The 21,448-nt window shown below is 41.2% G+C and overlaps 1 protein-coding gene across 2 annotated transcripts in view; it reads right to left on the bottom strand.

The window, feature by feature from the left end:
- Positions 1–21,448, bottom strand: part of LOC132405128 (M-phase inducer phosphatase 1-B-like) — a 45,019-nt gene that overhangs the window by 9,988 nt on the left and 13,583 nt on the right. For both annotated transcript variants that reach the window (XM_059989830.1, XM_059989829.1), the window contains exons 6-11: positions 20,055–20,085; positions 15,506–15,607; positions 12,917–13,015; positions 8,857–8,979; positions 7,270–7,359; positions 432–614 (exon numbers count right to left, since the gene is read on the bottom strand). In XM_059989830.1, the coding sequence (XP_059845813.1) occupies positions 432–614; positions 7,270–7,359; positions 8,857–8,979; positions 12,917–13,015; positions 15,506–15,607; positions 20,055–20,085 (628 nt within the window). The remainder of the gene's footprint in view (positions 1–431; positions 615–7,269; positions 7,360–8,856; positions 8,980–12,916; positions 13,016–15,505; positions 15,608–20,054; positions 20,086–21,448) is intronic.

The following is a 21,448-nucleotide window of genomic DNA, read 5'->3' as shown; positions in this document are numbered from 1 at the left end:
TTGGGAACCCCTGCTTTAGTTAACCTGACTATATTAGCTCTATCAAGCACACTGTAGACCTTAAGACAATCATGAATTTCAAAGCAATTCATTTTGATTAAAGTAGTTTTATTAAAGCATGACTGTTTGCCACAGGGAGAGGTTGAGTTGAAGCAAATGAGATATGGGCACTGAGCAGAAGAGTGGACAAGATAAAGGGTCAGAGGCAAACCAGGGTCAAAGAACCCTGTATGATCACATTCTGCATCTAAGTTTGTCCTATGTGCTTAACCATTTGATTCAAAGAAAAGCAGACAGGAAGTCAGATGGATTAAACAGCAGCATTATTTTTGGTTTGCTTGAGCCAAGATCTAGCTTGTAAATGATAGACCCAACTATGCATTTCCTTTTTAGATTTACGTTTCTGAGATTCCAGTCAAGAGGCCCTTTACCATGAACTGGTCCTCCTGCTTCTTCAGGTTCTCCGAGGAGTATTCAAAACTCTTCTGCCGCTTCTTCTTCACAGGTGTGTCCATTTCCCGAGATCTCTCCAATCTTTTCAGGAATGGCTTGTGCAGCCTCTCTGGCATAGAAGGTGACCGAAACAGGCCTGGCTTGCTCCTCCTGACAGGAATCTGAAAGTAAAACTAAATGATCAATAATTCAAAGGAGCAATGAATTTAATTGGTCTGTCCCTTCCTTCTTATGCAGGGAGAGTTCAGTCAATCATCCCAATTTCAGGTGGCAACATGGTGAACTCTAGGTTTCTGAATTTCACTCCTTCAAGCTTGAGGACCTACCTTAATCTTATTGAATAGTAGAAAGGATCAAGCAGCAAATGTCTCAAGGTTTCCATCTGTATAGTCATGCACTTATACAGAGGAGAAACGAGCATCTGACAATTCTGCAGTGGAGCATGGGAGTGTGGTGGTTAGCACAACGCTTTCTTCAGCTGTCCATTGACTTTCGATGTTGACTGAGGCCTGGGCAGTTGCCCATGCTGCAAGTCTCCCCTCTCCATGCCACCAATGTTGCCCAAGGGAAGGGCATTAGAACCCATACAGTTTGGCACCAGAGTCATCGCAGAGCAATGTGTGGTTGTGCCTTGCTCAAGGACACTACACGCTGCCTCAGCTGCCTCGAACTAGCGACCTTCAGATCACCAGACCGACGCCTTAACCAGTTGGCCACGTGCCACACACACAACGCTTTACAGTACAGGTGACCAGGGTTCAGCTCCCGCTGGTGCCTGTAAGGAGTTTATATGTTTATCCCACGACCGCGTGGATTTCCTGCGGGTGCTCTGGCTTCCTCTCACTGTTCAAAGACATGCTGGTTGGTACACTAACTGGTAATTGTGAATTGCCCTGTGACTGGGTGAGGATTAAATCAGGGTTGCTAGGCAACATGGCTTGAAGGGCCAGAAAAGACTACTCCACACTGTATCACAATAAATAAATAAACAAACAAACAAACAATTACTTTCAAATTAAGTGTCATCAAGTAACAAATATTAACTTTAAATTAACCTTGACATGCCTCAGGGAAAGGTCACGGTGTACAGATTGGTGTGAACAGCTGCCACCACTGAAAGTCTCGAAACAATGTCCTCATATTAAAGTGAGCTTTATTTACAATACCAGCAGAACATCCAGCAAATACAAGACACACAGCACCTTGTCCAAATCTTGTACCACTTGCTCAAAAAGTAAGCCTTGCTCCAATCTTGAGAAGAATTTCTTCTGGTTTTATTAAAAAGTCCACTTAATCCACTGTAGTTCCCACCACATGCCCCAAGACTGGCCACATAGAAGCCAGGGATTTAAATGAACTAATGATTTTAGAAGATCTGAGATGTGGGAGTAGTTTTAAATGAACGTTACTGTGTAAAACCCAACAGACAAAATCGCATCTTTAATGAAGGGGTTCTCCTTAACATTGGAATGCATATTATGTATAGTAACATAGTAACACCTAAAAACTCCAGAGTGGATGCCAGCCCTCACTCTCTCCATTTTTGAAGCACTTAACAGAGGTGCCATTTTCCCAGGCAAGCACCTGGCCAATATTTATAAACAAAGACCCTCTCAGTTACTTGAGTGAAGTGGTAGGGGCTCCCTGCAGGTTGTGACTCATTCAGGGTAGTTACAGGATGTCATTAATAATGGTTTGATATCCACACATTTTAAAACAAACCTTTTGAAATCAAGGGGTGAACAAGTTGTCTTGTGTCTTAATCATGATCAGCACCGATTAAAATGCATAGTAAAGAACAGCACTAGCAAGAAGCAAGATGTAAATAGCTTTAAAACGGCAATCTCAAGAACATAGATTTAAGATAGACAAGCACTTGATGGCCAGCTTGGATGGAGGTGGCTGAAGTGTTCGTTTCTCCCCTGTATAAATGTATGACTCTACAAATGGAAGCCTTAACATATTTGCTCCCTGATCCTCTCTACTATGAGATTAAGGCAGATCCTCGAGCCCAGTTTCCCCATTAGATCATGGAGTACAGCACAGGAACAGGCCCTTCAGCGCACAATGTATTGCAGGGAGGGGAGGATGGTAGGTGAATAATTGGTGAGGGCTGTATTGCAGGGAGGGGAGGACAGTAGGTCAATAATTGGTGAGGGCTGTATTGCGGGGAGGGGAGGACGGTAGGTCAATAATTGGTGAGGGCTGTATTGCGGGGAGGGGAGGACGGTAGGTCAATAATTGATGAGGGCTGTATTGCGGGGAGGGGAGGACGGTAGGTCAATAATTGGTGAGGGCTGTATTGCGGGGAGGGGAGGACGGTAGGTCAATAATTGATGAGGGCTGTATTGCGGGGAGGGGAGGACGGTAGGTCAATAATTGGTGAGGGCTGTATTGCGGGGAGGGGAGGACGGTAGGTCAATAATTAGTGAGGGCTTTATTGCGGGGAGGGGAGGACGGTAGGTCAATAATTAGTGAGGGCTGTATTGCGGGGAGGGGAGGATGGTAGGTCAATAATTGGTGAGGGCTGTATTGCGGGGAGGGGAGGACTGTAGGTCAATAATTGGTGAGGGCTGTATTGCGAGGAGGGGAGGACGGTCGGTCAATAATTAGTGAGGGCTGTATTGCGGGGAGGGGAGGACGGTAGGTCAATAATTGGTGAGGGCTGTATTGCGGGGAGGGGAGGACGGTAGGTCAATAACTGGTGAGGGCTGTATTGCAGGGAGGGGAGGACGGTAGGTCAATAATTGGTGAGGGCTGTATTGCGGGGAGGGGAGGACGGTAGGTCAATAATTGATGAGGGCTGTATTGCGGGGAGGGGAGGACGGTAGGTCAATAATTGGTGAGGGCTGTATTGCGGGGAGGACGGTAGGTCAATAATTGGTGAGGGCTGTATTGCAGGGAGGGGAGGACGGTAGTCTAATAACTGGTGAGCGTCGCATTGCACAGAGGGAAGACGGTAGGCTGGTAAGAAGCGTGAAGTGCATTTTCCAAGCATTGAATGGACTCGCCCGACTTGGGTTGTGACGTCAGCCTCTTCCTCCTGAGTTACCTCCCCAACTTCCTATGACGTGCCACTGACCAATTTATGAGAGTGAACACTCTGCTGGTGTAGTAGAAAATTGGGAGGGAAATTTTCATTCTAAAGGTGTTTTTTTTTTAATAAACACACTACAACTCAGCTGCTAGCCTGCCATTTCGCTGTTGTAAACATTGCAAAAGGTGTATTGTGTAGGTTGGAAGTGTACTGTACTGTGAGGTTTTTGTATTTTTTGCAGTTCTCTCATTTTGTTATTTATTATGCTGTTCCTTTTAATATATTTTAAGAACCCCTGTGTTTTACAGACGTCTGATGGTCCACTGTGGAAATTTTTGAAGAGGGGATCTGAGATGGAAGAGGAGGGTTCTAGGCCTGGACTTGCGTACAATTCTGATGAGGTTAATGATGAAGAATTACAATCTTCTGAGTCATTTCACAACTTATGGATCACACTAACATACTGTGAGCTGTAGAAATATTATAATTTTTATGCAGAGGTTCCTTGACCCTGAAAATTATTTCAAGGCTTCCTCCAGGGCAAAAAGGTTGAGGAAGGCAGATCTACTCTTACCTATTCCTCTCGTAAACTTATAAACCTTTATCAAATCTCCCGTCAGCCTCCACTGCTCTGGAGAAAACCACCTCTCATGCTCTCTAAACCAGGCAGCATCTTGGTAAACCTCTTCTGAACCCCCCCCCCCCCCAAAGCCTCAGCATCCTTCCTAGAAAGGGGTGACCAGAACTGTGAGCAATTCTCCAGATGTGGCCTAATTCAAGGTATAAAGCTGCAACATAACTTACTGACATTTGAACTCAATGCCTCGACTAATAAATGCCAGCATGCCATATGCCTTCTTAACCACCTATCAACCTCTGTAGCCACTTTCAGAGAGCTACAAACTTGGACCCTAAGTTCCCTGTGATCATCAACACTGTGAAGGGTCTTGCAACTGATCTATATCCCACTGTACTCTTTGGCAGTCTTCTAAGCTAACCACAACACCATCGATCTGCCAGCTTACCAACCCATCCATCCACATCTTCATCCAGGTCATTTATATACACTACAAACAAGCGAATCCAGTACAAGTCCCTGTGGAACACCACTAATCACAGACCTCCAGCTCGGCTACACCCCTTCAGCCACTACCATCCATCTTCTATGGGCAAGCCAGTTCTGAATCTTAATGGCCAATTCACCATTGATCCCATGCATCTTAATCTTCTGGATGAGTTTCCCCATGAGGGGCCTTGTCAAATGCCTTACTAAAATGCATGTAGACAACATCTGCTGCTCTATCTTCATCAATCACCCTCATCAGCTCATCAAAAAAAACTCAACCAGGTTAGTAAGACACGACTTGCCCTGCACAAAGCCATGCTGTCTCTCCCTAATTAAACTACGATTTTCCTAATGGTCGCAATTCCCAACCATAACAATTAGCTCCAGTAACTTCCCCACTACTGATGTGAGACTCCCCGGTCTTGTTTCCAGGATTATCTGATTCCCTTTTTGAATAGTGAAACAATATTAGCTACTTGCTAGTCCTCCAGGAGCTTGCCTGTGGCTAGAGAGGACTCAAAAATATTGATCAAGGTCCCAGCAATTCTTTCTCTTATGACTCTCAATAATCTGGGTCTGGGGATTTATCCATCTTAATGCTCTTAACACTGCCATCTCTATCCATGTCAATATGTTATTCTCAGTCCCATGAACCCTCATTTTACATAACAATATGGTAACTTTATCAAATGCCTTTTCAAAATTCTTTGTACCCTTTCATCTACCCTGTTCATTGAATTCTTAAAAAGTTGGAATTATCAAATATTTTCTTCATAAAACTGCATTGATTCACCTAATCACATCACTATATTTTAAAGCACCCCCTTCCATGTAATCAGTGATAGGTTTCAACTTTTTGTCAAGTTACTCGGTCTACAGTTTATTAGATTTTTCCCTCCCTGCTTCAAGTAGTTTTGTTCTACTTGCTACCTTAAACTGCTCGGGCTGTACCAATGATCATCACTAATAAGCACACCACCTCTCCAGCTTCCTCAAGTACCTTTGATGCAAGTTATTAGGTCCACTGATTTCACTCATCTTTCCAAATTCTCCAATACTTTGTTGGTGATATTGACCAAGATCTTTGCCATTGTTTCTTGCTCGGTTCTCCTTTACTTCTGCTGTACTACATCACCCCTTCTACATTGAACACAAAATAATATCTTGACTGTTCTTGAAATGGACAAGAAAATAGAGGTAGGAGTAGTCCACCAGGTTCACTAAACCTTGCCTCGCCATTCAATATGATCCTGGCTGATCTACAACAGCCTTATCTCCTTTTCTATACCAACTCCCCATACTCTCGATTCCTCAATTTTCAAAACATTTCTCTTTCTCCACCTTAAGTATATCGAGTGATCTGGGCTCCAATACCCACAGGGACAGAGAGCTCCAGAGATTCATTACTCAAAGAAATTTCTACACTTGCAAGGTTTAAGTGACCAGTCCCTTATTTAGTAGCTATATCCCCTTGTTTGTGACTCTCCCACAAATAGAAACACCTCAACATCCGTCCTGTCAAGCATCCTTAAGATATATATTTGAAAAAGGTCACTCATTCTTCTAAACTCCAAGGAATACAGACCCAAACTTGCCAATTCACCAGACTACGCACACAAAATGCTTGAACCCTGTAGCTCAGGCAGTGGGAAGGAAGGGTCTCAGGGTGAAACGTCGACTGTTCATTCATTTCCACAGATGTTGTTGGACCTCCTGAGTTTCGCCAGCATTTTGTGCGTTGCTCTGGATTTCCAGCATCTGCAGAATTTGTGTTTATGATTCAACAGGCTCTCTGTAATTCATGCACTAGAACACGGAAAACCCTCTAAACCCTGCTCACAGTCACTCTCCACCTTCTGATTCCTCGTACATAACTTCACTCTTCACTACATTAAACTCCATTTGCCAAATCACTTAATCGTTATTCTGCAACGGAATATCGATGTCCACATAACAAGGTGCACTTCCATTAATTCTCATGTCAACAGCAAACCAGGAGCCTTTACATTTTATTCCCTTCTCTAGGTCATTAAAGTAAATATTGTACTAAATAACTGATGATCAGAAACTAATCCCAAGGTATCCATTTATTTTCATCCTTCGAGTGTGAAGAGTCCCAATTTATTCCAATTCTAGGAAACATCAATCCTTCATGAAGATCACAAGCATCAAGCATAGGACTCAAGCAATCACACAGGAGAGCACCTCTGATGGAAAACACCAAAGGGACTATTACTCCATCATCCCCTCATCCCCTCCAAGAGGACCACAATCTTGTCATGGTTTAGAGACCCAGAGAACTATTCTGGCTGGAGTCAGGACCTCATGCTTTGGCTATTGGTGGGGTCACCCAAGTCAAACAGGTCAAAGGGTAGAGTCCAGACTAAGAGTGGTCCGCCAGACCTCCAGGTTTGGGGGTTCAGCTCAAGGGTAACAACCCTGACCGGTAAAACAAATCTGTTACCGAAACAACAATGAAGAATCCTTCCACATCTGAGTGCGATGGTATTAGTAGTGAAAACTGAGAGGAAACTCAAATGATGAAGGAAGCTCTGAACACCATCAGAGATGGAGAATCTTCACTGCTGCCCTAAATGTATGTGTGTGTGTGTGTGTGTGTGTGTGTGTGTGTGTGTGTGTGTGTGTGTGTGTGTGTGTGTGTGTGCGCGCACGCTCTCCTCTATCCCAACCTTAGTTTCATATACATTCTTACTGTGCTTGTGTCCATTCCCTGGTTCACGAGATCTCCAGTGAAAAGAGCAGCCATGCTGGAGGTCATGGCCTTGTTCATGTTCGAATTCCTCTGCGGAAACAAAATCAAAAACGCTATATGAATTGTCCAATTACAGATGCAACAAAACCATCATACCAGATGGAACCTTGAGCTGAGTAAACAAAGGGAATCGAGATCAAAAACTGGCCACTACAGCATTAAAATATGACCAGTAAAACATGTTTTCAGTGTAAATTGTAATGAACTAATATTTATATCATTACCATTGCCTGCTGAATGTTGAAAGTGAAGTCCTATTGTGTATGGAAATACAATTATTAACCTCAAACTTGCGACCATATTATTTACAAATAAAATTAAGTTTAATTAATTTACCTGGGACGTGCCTTCTTCTCAATATGCAATACACACTTCTCCTCTGCCATCAGCTTTGTAAACTGTCCATAAACCCAGGAACACCACTGCACTATTGTTCTTTGGCACTATTTATTTATTGGAACTTATGGAAATATTTAACATTGTGCATGTACTGCAGGTACAAAACAATAAATCTCACAAAATATCAGATAACAAATCTGATTTCAATTAAATTATTGAGAGTAAGTTAAAATGAATGGATTTCACTTTTCGGCTTCTGCAGCACAATTTCACTTTCCGCCACAGCAGCAATTCTCCAGCTGGCCCCAAGTCTATGGTTCCTCACCCAAGTGTCATTATTATTGGGTTCGTGTTAACAGATTACTTAGCTGTGTGGGCTTCGAAACTGAACCACATCGTTAATCTTACTCTGTTCTTCACATTTTAGCTGCAGTCACTGTGCATCACCAGGTTCTTCTCCCCAATTCCAGGGGACCAGTTGCAAGAACCCAACTGCTCCTATATCACTACTGTTCCCACCCAATAAACCCGAAGAGAGTTATAAAACATGCATGAAATTATAGTTCCTGCATGGAAACTGGCTGGTCAGCCCACCCCAGCCATGCTGACCAAGTTGCCCAACTCAGCTACTTATTTGCCTGGGTTGCCTCATATTCCTCTAATCCTTTCCTACCCCATCACCTATCTCAAAGTATTTTAAGCCATTTCCTTTGGCAGCTTATTCTACATAAAGAACATTCTCTATGTAAAAAAAACACGACCCCTGGGTCCCTTTTAAACTTCTCATCCCACCTCAGTTACATGTGTGTCCTCTAGTTTAGGAATCCCCTTCCCTGCAGAAAAAACTGTAGATATTCATCATATATAACACCCCCCACCCCTCCCTATATACTTATAAACCTCCATAAAATCTCATTGCCAATTTGGTTGCTGGTGAATAAAGATGAGACTTCCTGATGTTTATAGAATTCAAAATGGCATCCATTTCAGTGGATTGCTCTGGATCAGATTGAGATTTAAGTTTTTCCAAGTTTACTCAAATAACACGGACAATTGAAAAGGGGTAGATTTAATGGTATACCTTAACATGTTGAATCATATGTGCCTGCAAAGTAGATAGTTAACAGCCAAGGGGAAACAAAATCAAAGCAGATATTTTTCTACATGGAGAAACAACTTCCACATTACCTCTGGATCATTCTGAATCAACTCCAAAAACTCATCAGGAGGATTGTCTTCACTCATGGCATAGTCCAGGCACCCAGAGTCTTTTGACATTGCATGATTGACTGCCTCCATCTCAAAGCCAAGCTACAAGTTAAAAATAATAACGGTTTTAAAAAAAAGAACAAAATTGCTTTCCTTGTGTGGAGAGACTGACAGGAATAATTCAATGTTAAAAAAACACTGACCCACCCACTCTAATTCTGCAATTCAAAAAACTAGATACATTCTTAAAATCAAATTCAGTGGATTCTGGTTAATTGGAACTGCCACTTCTTTCGGACAAATCTGAAAGAATAAAAACTAATCGAGCAAATAGCCAGGAATCCCTTCCTTTATTTGGAACACAATGCCACCTAACTGGGATAGGAAACCATTGCTGAACAGTTTCTAACTAGCGCTAGTCGTGTGCATTTGTGTGGCCAATAGATGCTGCAGTTGCTTAGAGCAAACAGCCTTTAAGTAGTCAGTTGCATGTGCTTATGTTCAAGCAGCAATTTCTGTCACTGCATATTGGCGAGAAATAAGCAGCAAGACAATGCAAAAACTATTTTGCTCACGGTTGGCTTCAAACATTCAGGCTTGGAGATGCGAGAAACACTCAGATGTGAAAATGAAATTATTTCAACATGTTAGGAACTACTTGTGGTGAACTACATATATCTGTCTGGACAAGCCCTCCTGCTGACCGCTCCCACAGACCCCGGTATAAAGGCGATTGGAGGCACTGCTCCTCCCTCAGTCTCCAGGATGTTGTGTGATGGTCTCTTGCTGCTGATAGTGCTCTCTTCCAGCTAATAAAAGCCTATCTCTCGCCTCCCCTCTCCGAGAGTTATTGATGGTGCATCACTACTAAGAATTTGAAGGCATTAACAGTCATCTTCTCTTTTACAAAAAAAGAAAGAAAGAAGAGGATTTGGCAGATGCAGTCATCAAAAGCAATTGTATTAAGGTAATCTTTTATCTGCACAGATTTTGTTCACTTATAGTCAATCGAAAGAACATGGCAGTGTTTAATTCCTCTGTTGACAACTATTAGGAACTATTACAGCTTGTGTTCCAAATTACAAATACTTTATTGTCACCAAACAATTGATACTAGAGTGTACGATCATCACAGTGACATTTGTTTCTGCGTTTTGTGCTCCCTGAATTGTTCTGCGATTCATTAAAATACACAATTTGCCTTTCAGTTAAAATTAGCTTGTGTTTTTAGACTTTTTAAGTTCCTATGAAATTTCAGCTTGGTCCAACATGTACTGATCTTCATACGAAGCAATTAAGCGAAATCTATTGTATTTCAGATGACACAGACACATCAGGGAGGAAATAATTCAAGGATTTTATAAATACTGTCACATTATGACTGTTTACTAATATCAGGTCTAGTCCATCAGGAACACTCAGCTCCTGATCCCACCAAAAAATTTCACAGGAGAGGGAGAACTTGACAACAGGGTAATGCTTGATTGAAAGTGACTCCATGGACTCGTGTTAACATTTTAGACCCTGTGCTTAGGGTTAGTGGTGGAGGCAGAGGAATGGGCCACAATGGTTGGGCCTACAGCTAGAGGATGGCCATATTTAGAGGCAAATCATCTCAGCCCAGGATGTTGATGTAGGAGATGATCAAAGTGGCATCCTAGGTCCAAGGTAGTTTAAACTCCTTCATCGTTAGCCTTCTCTTCATTAGCCAGCTAGCAGTGGGAATGTGCCCCTTGACTAGATTTGTTGTTTTTCCCCCAAAACCCAGGTAAGTTCATACACGGGGCAAGTTGACTCTCTCTTTATCTGCACCTTACATTGTCCCTTTGCAAATAATGGTGTTACATTTATCAAAGCTGCCACCAGCGACTTCTAGAGAACAACTATTGATCAGAAGCTCAAATGCAGCAGCTGCATAAACATCATTCACTTGTAATGTGCTGTGTCATATGACAGGTGATCATGGTCTTTACAAAACCATGACCGTTCTTTCCAAATTTTTCTACAGAAGCAGCTTGCCATTGTCTTCTTCTGGGCAGTGTCTTTACAAGACGGGTGACCTCAGCCGTTATCAATACTCTTCAGAGATTGTCTTCCTGGTGGCATAACCAGGACTTGTGATATCACCAGCTGCTCATAGAACCATGGCTTCACGTGACCCTGATGGGAAGGGGGGGGGGGGGGGTCTAAGCAAGTGCTACATCTTGCTCAAGGGTGACTTGCAGGTAGCACCTCCTTTGGTAGAGAGGCATTTCCACCCCGAAACCCACTACATAAATATACATTAAAAAAGGACGCACATGGACAAGGACATCATCTACCACTTACAACACACAAGTCAGACATGTGATGAATCACCTGCCTGGTTGCAGGCAGCAACAAAAAAGACCAACCTTGATAAAGCATACCATCAACCATCTTAGACATCTGCCCATTCCACTGTTGGCATGCAGCATCTGCAGTGTGAGCTAGCACTGAAGACACCACAGAACCTCGACAATGCTTCCTCACCCTTGTAACCCAATCCCACAAGCTCTGTCACATGAGAAAATAATAGAACAGTGCAGGGAAAAAAAGATCAGGGACAGCTTTACATGAAGTCAGCGCAATCTAGATGAAAAGGGCAATGAAGGAAAGTACTCTCACAATATACAAGCATCTAATGGACATATACATGATTCACCAAGGCATTCAAGGCTAAAGACCAAGTGCTGGTGAAAGGGATTCGTTGTCGTCGGTAGATCGCATCTGGAATTTCCAGTTGGCGGACGATTTCCCTCCACGCCACTCTGACGTGTTGGGAAATCATGTTCATGGCAGGTTACAGCATGATTTGCCTTTGCCTTCTGCCGGGTGAGTTTAAAGAGATCACCACCTCTTGCAGTGGATGACCAGGACGTCTACGTGCCCTGTCGTGCTCTTAGCGCTCCACCAACGCCTGCTGGCCTGCCTTCTTGACCGTTGGACCATAAACCGGTCTCCTCCGCTCAATCTGCCAAGGCCGGACTTCACACGCTGTGACAGGCCGATACCCACCTCACCGAGGGTCGAAGACTCATCGGCTGCCCTCACCTGGTTTGGCCCGTCTGCCGAGACAGTTTACCGGGGTGTGGCCGCTGCGCGTGTTACACCTACTTGGAGCCACGGGTGAGAGCTGAGCGCCAGGTGGGATTAGTATAGTAACATTCAGCAGAGTCACATCGATCCCCTTTCTATGGTTCTCAGGGCACTGTGATAGATGGGTGCATGAATTGACATGACAAAGACCACAGACTAATGCTGGTATATAGATCAGAGCAGATGCATGGCTGATGGTCACCACTGACATGCTGGGCCAAGGGGCACTGACCCACGCCTCAGGACTAACCGACTGTTACATCCATGGTTGCTCCTTTACTGCTGCTGAGTTAAAGCTCTGCAAGAAAGCACAATACCTTCAGGAAGGCAATCAAGAATGAATATTAAATCCCAGCTTGCCTAGTAATATGCATAATTAAAAAATAAGGCCAGTCTTAACAAAAAAAAATTAAACTATCATCCTTCGCTCATTGAATAAACTGTAGGGTACACCTCACCCACACTGACAGAAAGGGCACAAGTCACTGTAGGTGGTGAATCTGTAGCAAGGAACAACCTACTGTAGGAAAACAGTATCTGTGGGTGAGGGGGAGAAATTGTTGACATTGAGTTGGAACCCTGCATCAGACTATCGCAGAATCCGCTTGACCTGCTGTGTTTCAACAGAAGACCATTTGCTCACCAGGAAGGTCCTGGTTACCTTCTGGCCCACGACGACCAGGAAGCTCCGAGGTTACATTTCTAATGATCGGAGCCTCTCAATGGAGCAGCTGCAACTGGCCTCTGCATCCTTAGAGGTCGATGGAAAGAGTTCCCAGAGGAGTCAGTGCTCACTACACTGACTCATTGAATAGCTCTGTCAGTGCTGGGGATGGATAAAGGAGAAATGAGGAAGTCAAACACCAAGCTAAAGATACACCACTCCACTCGCTTTGAACACGTCTGTTTAAGTAAGACTCACCAAAGATGTTGTTGAGGTTTCACAGACTTCTTGTCCTTGGGAGGGTGGCAATGTTATCTTGGGAGCTAGGCAAACCGGCTTCTTAAACTCATCTCCTTCCTGGCAAAAGAAACCATGAGGATAAAATTTGCAACACTGATGGTAAAATTTCTATATGATAATTGAGATTAGACTGTTCCTTAGTTTTCATATACTTTTGTTAAATACTAACCCAATCAACAATGCAGTGAGCATTCACTTGACTGACTCCAGGGATGGTGCGTGTGTCATACAAAGGATTTGGGTGGATAAAATAAGGAAAGGACAATTACACATTAAATCAGGGGTTCCCAACCTGGGGTCCACGGACCCCTTAGTTAATGAATGGAAGGGGTGTGTGTCATAAAAAAGTTTGGGAACCCCTTCCTTAAATGGAGGAAAAGAATGATGTGAAGGAGCTCAGAGCTCAAAGCAACATCTCCTGTAGAACTGGTCGTAAAATTCAAATGATCGTGAATTACATTGCCAGAGGTACAGAATATAAGCAGGATGTAATGGCGACTATATAAATCTTTAGCAAGCCTAACAGGAAATAAGAACTAACTGGAACTGTTGTGCAAAGGTACACTCAAGCTTCCAGTGGACATTCCATCTACACTTAGCATATCCTCTTCAATACGTCGAAGTGATGGCATTTCATCAGATTACTGGTTATGAAAAGTCATTAACTAGAAATGTTAACCAGCTTTCTCCCTGGATGCTGTTGAGTACATCCAGATTCCTGTTATGAATTTGCTTCTTGCACAATAAGAATTTTGAATCTTGTCTGATAGGATATTGAGGCAAAGCAAAGATCAAACACCAACTCCACAATCATTTTTTTTTAAAACAGATACAAAGAAAAAGATCAATACTTGAAAAGAAATTAATGAAACAGCGGTATTGCAATTTTAGATCAGAGACAAAAGCAGGATTCTAATGAAAGGCCATTGATGTGAAATTTTAAATCGGCTCTACTTCCCAAAGAGTATCACCAGTCTTCTCTGTTTTTAACTCAGGTTTCCAACATTCCCAGAGCTTTGCTTCACAATATGGGTGATATTGTGGAGGAGCTTACAGGCCAAAGGTAAACAGATACACAAGGTGATTGTGGGCTTCAAGTTAAGGATTATCGGAAAGGATTAAAACAGGTTTAAGAAGGTGTTGCAGAAGTTGTTTCTACATTTTTAAAAACAAAGCAACATGTCACAAGTCATTTATTCCCAATCACCATCCCCAATCCTCCCACTAGCAGCTACCGTCAAGCAAAAACATTAAAACAAAACTACTAAAAATTTGTTAACAAACTTTTGGAGAAAACAAGTTTTGGCTCAGACATGGATTTGTAGGATGGTTCCACTGGAAATGAAATCGGAACAAAGAAAACGGACAAAGTCTCAGGGGATTTTGGATGGAAGCAACAGGAAATGGGAACACCTCACTAATGTAATTATGCATACTAATCACATACTAGACAAAGAAAGAGGCTGTACTAAATGATAAAGAAACAAGAGATTGCAGACGCAAGGATCTAGATCAAAAACTTCTGGAGGAACTCAGGCAAAATCGATGGAGGCAAAGGGAAGGTCAAATCACTGCCCTGCAGAAGACTGTTGACAGTCCCTTTGTCTCCACAATGTTACCAAACTTACTGAGCATCTCAAGCAATTTGCCTTTTATTCCAAATACAGTCAATTTGGTTAATTGGATCATTGGTTAAACGAGGCAACTCTTCAAGAACAAATACTAATTGAGAAAATTGCTGGCATTCCCTTTGTTTATTTGGAACACCCTGCCACTTAATTGGGGCAGGTGACTTGCTGAACAAGTTCTAATGAGAGTCAGTCATATGTAGTTGTGCGGCCATTAGACGCATTATGCTTAGATCGAATAGATTTTAAATAGCATCAGTTGCATGTGTTTGTGTTCAAAAGCAATGATGCTGGGCAAGAAAGAAGCAGTTAAGAGGGTTCTGAACTGCTTTGCTCACCGTGGTTTCAGGCATTCAGGTTTGGAGATACCAGAAATGGCTAGGAATGAAAATGAAATAATTTCACTACTTCAACAAGTTAAGAACAATGAAAAATTTGAAGGTTTAACAATAATCTTGAATGTTACAATGAAAATGAAGATTTGCAGGATCCATTGTTGATTGCATTGTATGAAGGAAGTCCATCATCTGCACAGATTTTGTTCATTATGTACACTGGATGAATTCCTCTGTTGGTAACCATTAGAAATTAATACACTAGTTTTATTATACTGGAGTACAATTGGTAATGTTCTAATTTGGTATGCATTTCAGTTAAACACATAATTTGTTACTCAGTTTGTCTTTTTTTTAACATATACTTTTTTTTTAACGATTTCCATGACCCTTTGGCTAATTGCGGCATTTGCTTAATTGGGCCAAAATGTTCTGGTCCCGATGTGTCGCAATTAACCGGAATGCACTGTATGTCCTCAAACTAAACACAAAATAGCCAAACCACAGCAAGATCTTGAGAAGTAGGCATATTTGGCCACAGCATTTCCAATCTCATATCTTCAAAAGTAAGGGACACTTCTTACATTTTCCTTGTTGTGGTCCAGACTTCTGAAATCAACATGATCTTGGGCCAGGGTTTGAGAGCCAGAAGTAACCAACATAGGACTGCTGCAGAGAATCTCTGGCTGAAAGGCAATGAATATTTACAGGCAATTCAGTATTTTAGAAGGTGGTCTTTCTACGTTTTTTTGCATTTTGCTTGGTCAGTTAACTTCTTGCATTGGTAGCAACAAGATCAGAAAGACAAGGAAAAGTGTTCCAAAGCTTAACAGTCAGCGGCACCAAAGCTGAACCTTGGCATAGCTGTGGAAAGCCAAGTTCCAAGAGCAGTAGTAGCAGGACCTCTGAGGTGTTAACAGCAATCTGGAGACTTTCAGTCGCAACTTCAGTAACCAGATTGTCTGAAATGAGTTATTGTTTTAAAAAAATTCTTAAGGTAGAATTTGAATTCACAACTTCAAAGTTAGTGGTGAGAAAGAGAGCAATTATTTAAAGTTCTCTGATCGAAATCCCTTGAGCTTCTATAATTCCTTGAATTTGTTTTGAAGTATTTCAAATGGTTGCCATGGTAATGTGTATATAACACAATTATTCAATGTAGAAGATACGTCATTTTTAAAAGTTAAGTTTCTTTCTTTTCTTCTCCTCTTGCTTCGTGTATCCCCAGCTCCATATTTTCTTTCTTTAAGTTGCTACCTATCTGTAGCAATTTCACAGCTGTTCTTTACACCACTAGGCAATTTTCAACTCATTATCTTTATAAAGCCTGCATGTTACAGAAATGTTAACTTTGTTTCTCTAGTCATCGACTCTGCCTGATCTGCTGGGTGTTTCCAGCTCTTTCTGTCATACAAGACACACGCCTGACCGGGACAGATCTTAGTGAATTCACAACCTTTATCTCCAGTAACAACTCTTGCTGTCAGAATTTCAGATGGTGATGAGGGGGGCATACAAGAATGAGATAGATCAGCTGTCAAGTGTGTTGGAACAACAACATTACACTCAGTACCAGTAGGATCTGTGGACTCCAGGAAGGAGAAGTCAAGGGAACATACACCAGTCCTATCGAGGAAAGAGTGGAAAGAGTGAGCAGTTTCAAGTTTCTGGGTGTCAACATCTCTGCAGATCTATCCAATGCCTGACATATAGGTGAAATTACAAAGGCAAGGTAGTGACTATAGTTAATTAGGAGTTTGAGAAGAATTACAATGTCAAAAACACTTGCAGATTTCTACAGATGCATCGTGGAGAGCATTCTAACTGGCTGCATCACCGTCTGGTATCGAGGGACCACTGCACAGGATTGGGAAAAGCTGCAGAAAGTTGTAAACTCAGCCAGCTCTGTCATGGCCACTAGTCCCTCTAGCATCCAAGACACCCTCAAAAGGCAATGCCTCAAAAGGTGACATCCATCAACAAGACCCCCATCACCCAGGACGTTTCCTCTTCTTGCTGCTACTATCAAGGAGGTGGTACAGGAGCCTGAAGGCACACCCTCAATATTTCAGGAACAGCTTCCTCCCTCTGCCACAGATTTCTGAATGGACGATCAACCCATGAACACGACCTCACTATTTTCCCCCTCTCTTTCAGCATTACCTATTTTTCATACATACTTAATAATAAAAACTAAATTTTACTATATTATGTATTGCAATGTTCTGCAGCCACTAAAAAAATAAATTTCTCAAAACACAGATTTCATGAAGTATGCCAGTAATATTACACCCAATTCCAATTCCAAAACCTGGATATCAGTCAGAATCAGTAACTATGCCTGACAAATCGAGATTAATTATAATTTGGATAGACAAACAATCCAGAAGTTTGGACTTACTTCTATATTAAGATTTGTGATTGCAGAGGTAATATCAAAATTCCCCACAGTGGGTAAATTTAGAATGCAATGAGGCACAGGGATATTCTCTATTCTCCGTTCTTGGTTCTTCTCTTCCTGCTGATTTAGTTAAATTCAATAAACAAATATCCAATCCTGTTGTCAAACATACATTACGAATTTGGTTTCAATTTCGTAAGTTTTTTACTCTGAAAAACTTTGTTCTTGATAGCCCTATTTTACTTTTTTTTTCAAACCTTCTTTGACAGATCAAGCTTTTAGCATATGGAAAAGGAAAGGTATAAAATGTTTTCGTGATCTTTTTTTTGAAGGTAGTTTGATGTCTTTCGACCAAATTTCCAACAAATTTAAGTTACCTAAATCTAATTTTTTTAGATATTTACAAATCAGAAATTTTTTACATAAAGTTCTACCATCTTTCCCCAATTCAACTTCAATGGATTTCTCAGATTTGATTTTTACCTTAAATCCTTGTCAGAAGGGATTAGTGGCTTTTATTTATAATATGATTATGAAGATACAACCAGAAATATCAGGTAGAATTAAACAAGAATGGGAAAAAGAACTTCAATATAATATATCAACAGAAAAATGGGAAAAAATTTTACAAATGGTTAATTTTTCTTCTATATGTGCTAAACATGCTTTAATACAATTTAGAATTGTACATAGAGCTCATATGTCTAAAGATAAGCTTGCTCGATTCTATTCTCATATTAACCCTCAATGTGACAGATGTCATTCAGATGTGGCTTCATTGACCCACATGTTTTGGTCATATCCCACTTTATATAACTATTGGAAGGACGTATTTGCTACCATTTCCTCAATTTGGAATATCGATTTACAACCTCATTTTATTACTGCAATTTTTGGTATACCAAATGAGGATGATAATCAGTTTTCCCCTTCAATTAGAAGAATGATTGCTTTTGTAACATTAATGGCCAGAAGGTCTATATTACAAAATTGGAAAGAAGTAAATCCTCCTACCACGTTCTCTCAAACTATCTCTTATCTGAGCTTGGAAAAAATTAGAAGCACTATTTTTGACTCATCAGTTAAATTTGAAGAAACTTGGGGACCGTTCATTCGACATTTTCATATGAATTAATTTGGCCTCTTCCAGACCTTCTCTCTATTTATTCTTGTTCAGGTATGGAGTTCCGGAGTTTTTGACACTATCATATACAAATAAACTGTTATTATTGCCCATGTTAGTTTAGTTTAGTGTTTTTTTTTCTCAATATATATTTTTTCTTGTAGTTTTAATTTTTTTTTCTTTTGATGACTTTTTTTTCATATATAATTATTATAGGCTTGATTGATTAATGTACTATTTTTTTCTGTTGATATTTTAATAGGATATTGTTATATTATTAATGTAATTTCAAGTCTATTGCACTTATAACCTATTCATTATTATGTTATGTTTTTTTATATATATGAAATTCAATAAAAAGATTGAAAAAGAAAGGTAATATCAAAATTCAGTTAAAAAAATTAAAACAAACCAAATTAGTAAAGGAGTTTACGTATCTGATGGATTATCATGATAACCCAGCAGATATGTGAATTTACTAATTCCCAGTAGGGCAAGATATCCACCATTTTCCATGTGGCTGGTATTGACTGTTAATCACTTCTGAACTGATCTAGATTCACTGACCTCAGGTGGGTATGAAAGGTGCCTTTCAATCGGGCAAGCAAATTAAAAACAGCACAAAATGGGAACAAGTCCAGGACATTTTGCCCTGTATGGCTCAGCTACTCATCCACAGGGTCAGCAATGAAAGCACCTCCCGGCTGGGCTAACATTTGGAACATTACACCAGCTGTGTCACAGCCTCTGTCAGCCAATCTCATTTCAAAGAGGACCTCACACCAATAAGGATTTTGTTATTTTTATTGGAAAGATGCTTTGGGACAAGGCTAGACACACAAACCTGCGTATGTCCCGAGCATTCCTACTGAGATAAAAAGGGATTGGAGAGGACAGAATTTGAAACCATTCACCGCAGTTAACTCCACATACAATAACCAACAGATATTAGTTTTCTGAGAAATTCTTTTCAATAATCTTAGGTCATGAAGTCTGAGCAGAGAAACGTCCTTCATCTCACCACATTCATGGTCTCTATATGTACCCATCCACACAAATACAGATGGCCTGTAATAGACACGCAGCCACCAACTCTTTCGCAATCCAGATACTTTGGTTAGATGCTTCTTAAATTACATGAGCATATCTGCCTCCACCATTTCTTAAGGCAGTGCTTTCTCAATTCCCCAGTCTTCTCTGAACCTCCTACCTCTCAGCTTAGTCATCCCACCATTGGAAAAGTAATTGCTTACTATCAATCTTATTAAAATTTTATACACCTTTATCAAGTTGACCTTCAGCCTTCTCAACCCTAACTTAAACAATCTTTCTTTATCACTGTAATGCTCCACCCTGGTGAATCATCTCTTCACTTTCTCCACCTCCATCACATCCTCCGTCATCGTCACCTATTCCACCAGCCCACTGGTGTTGTCCTGCCTCCTTAATGCACCCTACATAACAGCCGAGAGCCCACGTCCATCTCGGTAAACGGTTTAGGTTGGTAGTTTATGAAGGAGGCAGCCTAGGAATGGACAAGCTCTGCTCCTTGCTGCTCACCACACCACTTACTTGAAAAGGTTCCTTCCCAGAGTAGATGCAGACTTACCAGAGGTTGTCGGGTTCTTCCCACACCGTGCCTGTTGCAATCAAACAAAGGTAAAACACATTAGCGAACACACAGTCTGCAGAGGCAACAACACCCTGCAGTTAGACCATTTCAGAGCCAGAGCCCAAACAGGGGCCTAAGTCACGAAGGAGAAGTCCAGCATGAATCACACTTACAAGGAGTGCTTTCATAGAGAAAGGAATCTTTTAAGGCTTTATCCAGCATTGTCTGGGATTTTCCAGCATCACAAGGGCAAAGATAACTACATCTGATCTCTCTTTAACTAACTCACAAAGTACAAATGAAAGCAGCTATGGAAGAATTCACCGTGGAGCAAGAAGTCTTTAGTTCGGTGCCCCTTTCCAGAGATCTGAAGGCATATTCTCGGCTGGCACTCCAATGTAGTAATGAAAGGACATGTCATCAACAAGACACATTATCATATTTCACGACACATGCCGGTGATAATAAACCTGTAGAAGCTTTTTGTGTGACGCCTGACTCCAGGGTTAAACTGCTAATGGGTTTTTTCCCCTCACTTTGCTTTAGTAGGGTTTTTTTCTTCCCTTTTTTTTTGTGTCACCACATTTTTCAATCTTTACAACTTTGTTTTTTCCTATGAGACCTTGTAAGTGTTATCTATTTCAATGTACTCTTGTTATTTTGGATAATAATAATAATAATAAAAAGATTTGTAAAGAAAAAGAAAGAATAAACATGGTTCTGAATGAGACATTGAAATCATCTCCCATCCCACTAGGATATAAAATGGCCCCTAACAGTCACCTCAAGCTTGCTTTCCTCAACAATATCAACCTCCAATCAGACAACACCAAAACTAAATTCTTCGGTCAATACCTCATTGTCATTCTTGATGCTTCATACCTGCTAAATGTATTACTTCCGATATTTCTAAAGTTAGTCCACAGCTCATAAGCTGTACTTATCTGATGGTCCCTTTGGGTGCCCTGTAATGCATTTACAGGCATTAGAATGGATTTTATAGTGAGCAGAGTATTCACAGCACTGGTTGCAGACTTCAAAGAAAGAATTACGGAACTCTTGCAGTCGGTGTTGTGGATGGCACCATTCCCAGTATCAGTCACATTCTGACACCAGCTCTAGGCATACTGCAGGCGTCCGTTTATATCATCGAGCAAGCTGAGCAGCCATTTGCGGTGAAGGTTTCTCCCATCAGTGCAAACCAGGAACTGAGTGGCTAATGGGTTATTTATCATACTCTGTAGAAGGGTGATCAAAAATTGCAATGGAGGTAAAAATACCATATTATATAATCATGGACTTTTTAAAAGATGGAATGGAAATATCTGAGATCCTGCAAATTTAAAATTTGACATCCAGAGCGGTTAATTATGAATTAGTTGGGATTTTAA

Source organism: Hypanus sabinus, chromosome 15 (assembly GCF_030144855.1).
Source record: "Hypanus sabinus isolate sHypSab1 chromosome 15, sHypSab1.hap1, whole genome shotgun sequence".
Classification (NCBI taxonomy): domain Eukaryota; kingdom Metazoa; phylum Chordata; class Chondrichthyes; order Myliobatiformes; family Dasyatidae; genus Hypanus; species Hypanus sabinus.
Note: the sequence above shows the minus strand (reverse complement) of the source record. Positions and strands in the feature narration are given on the sequence as shown.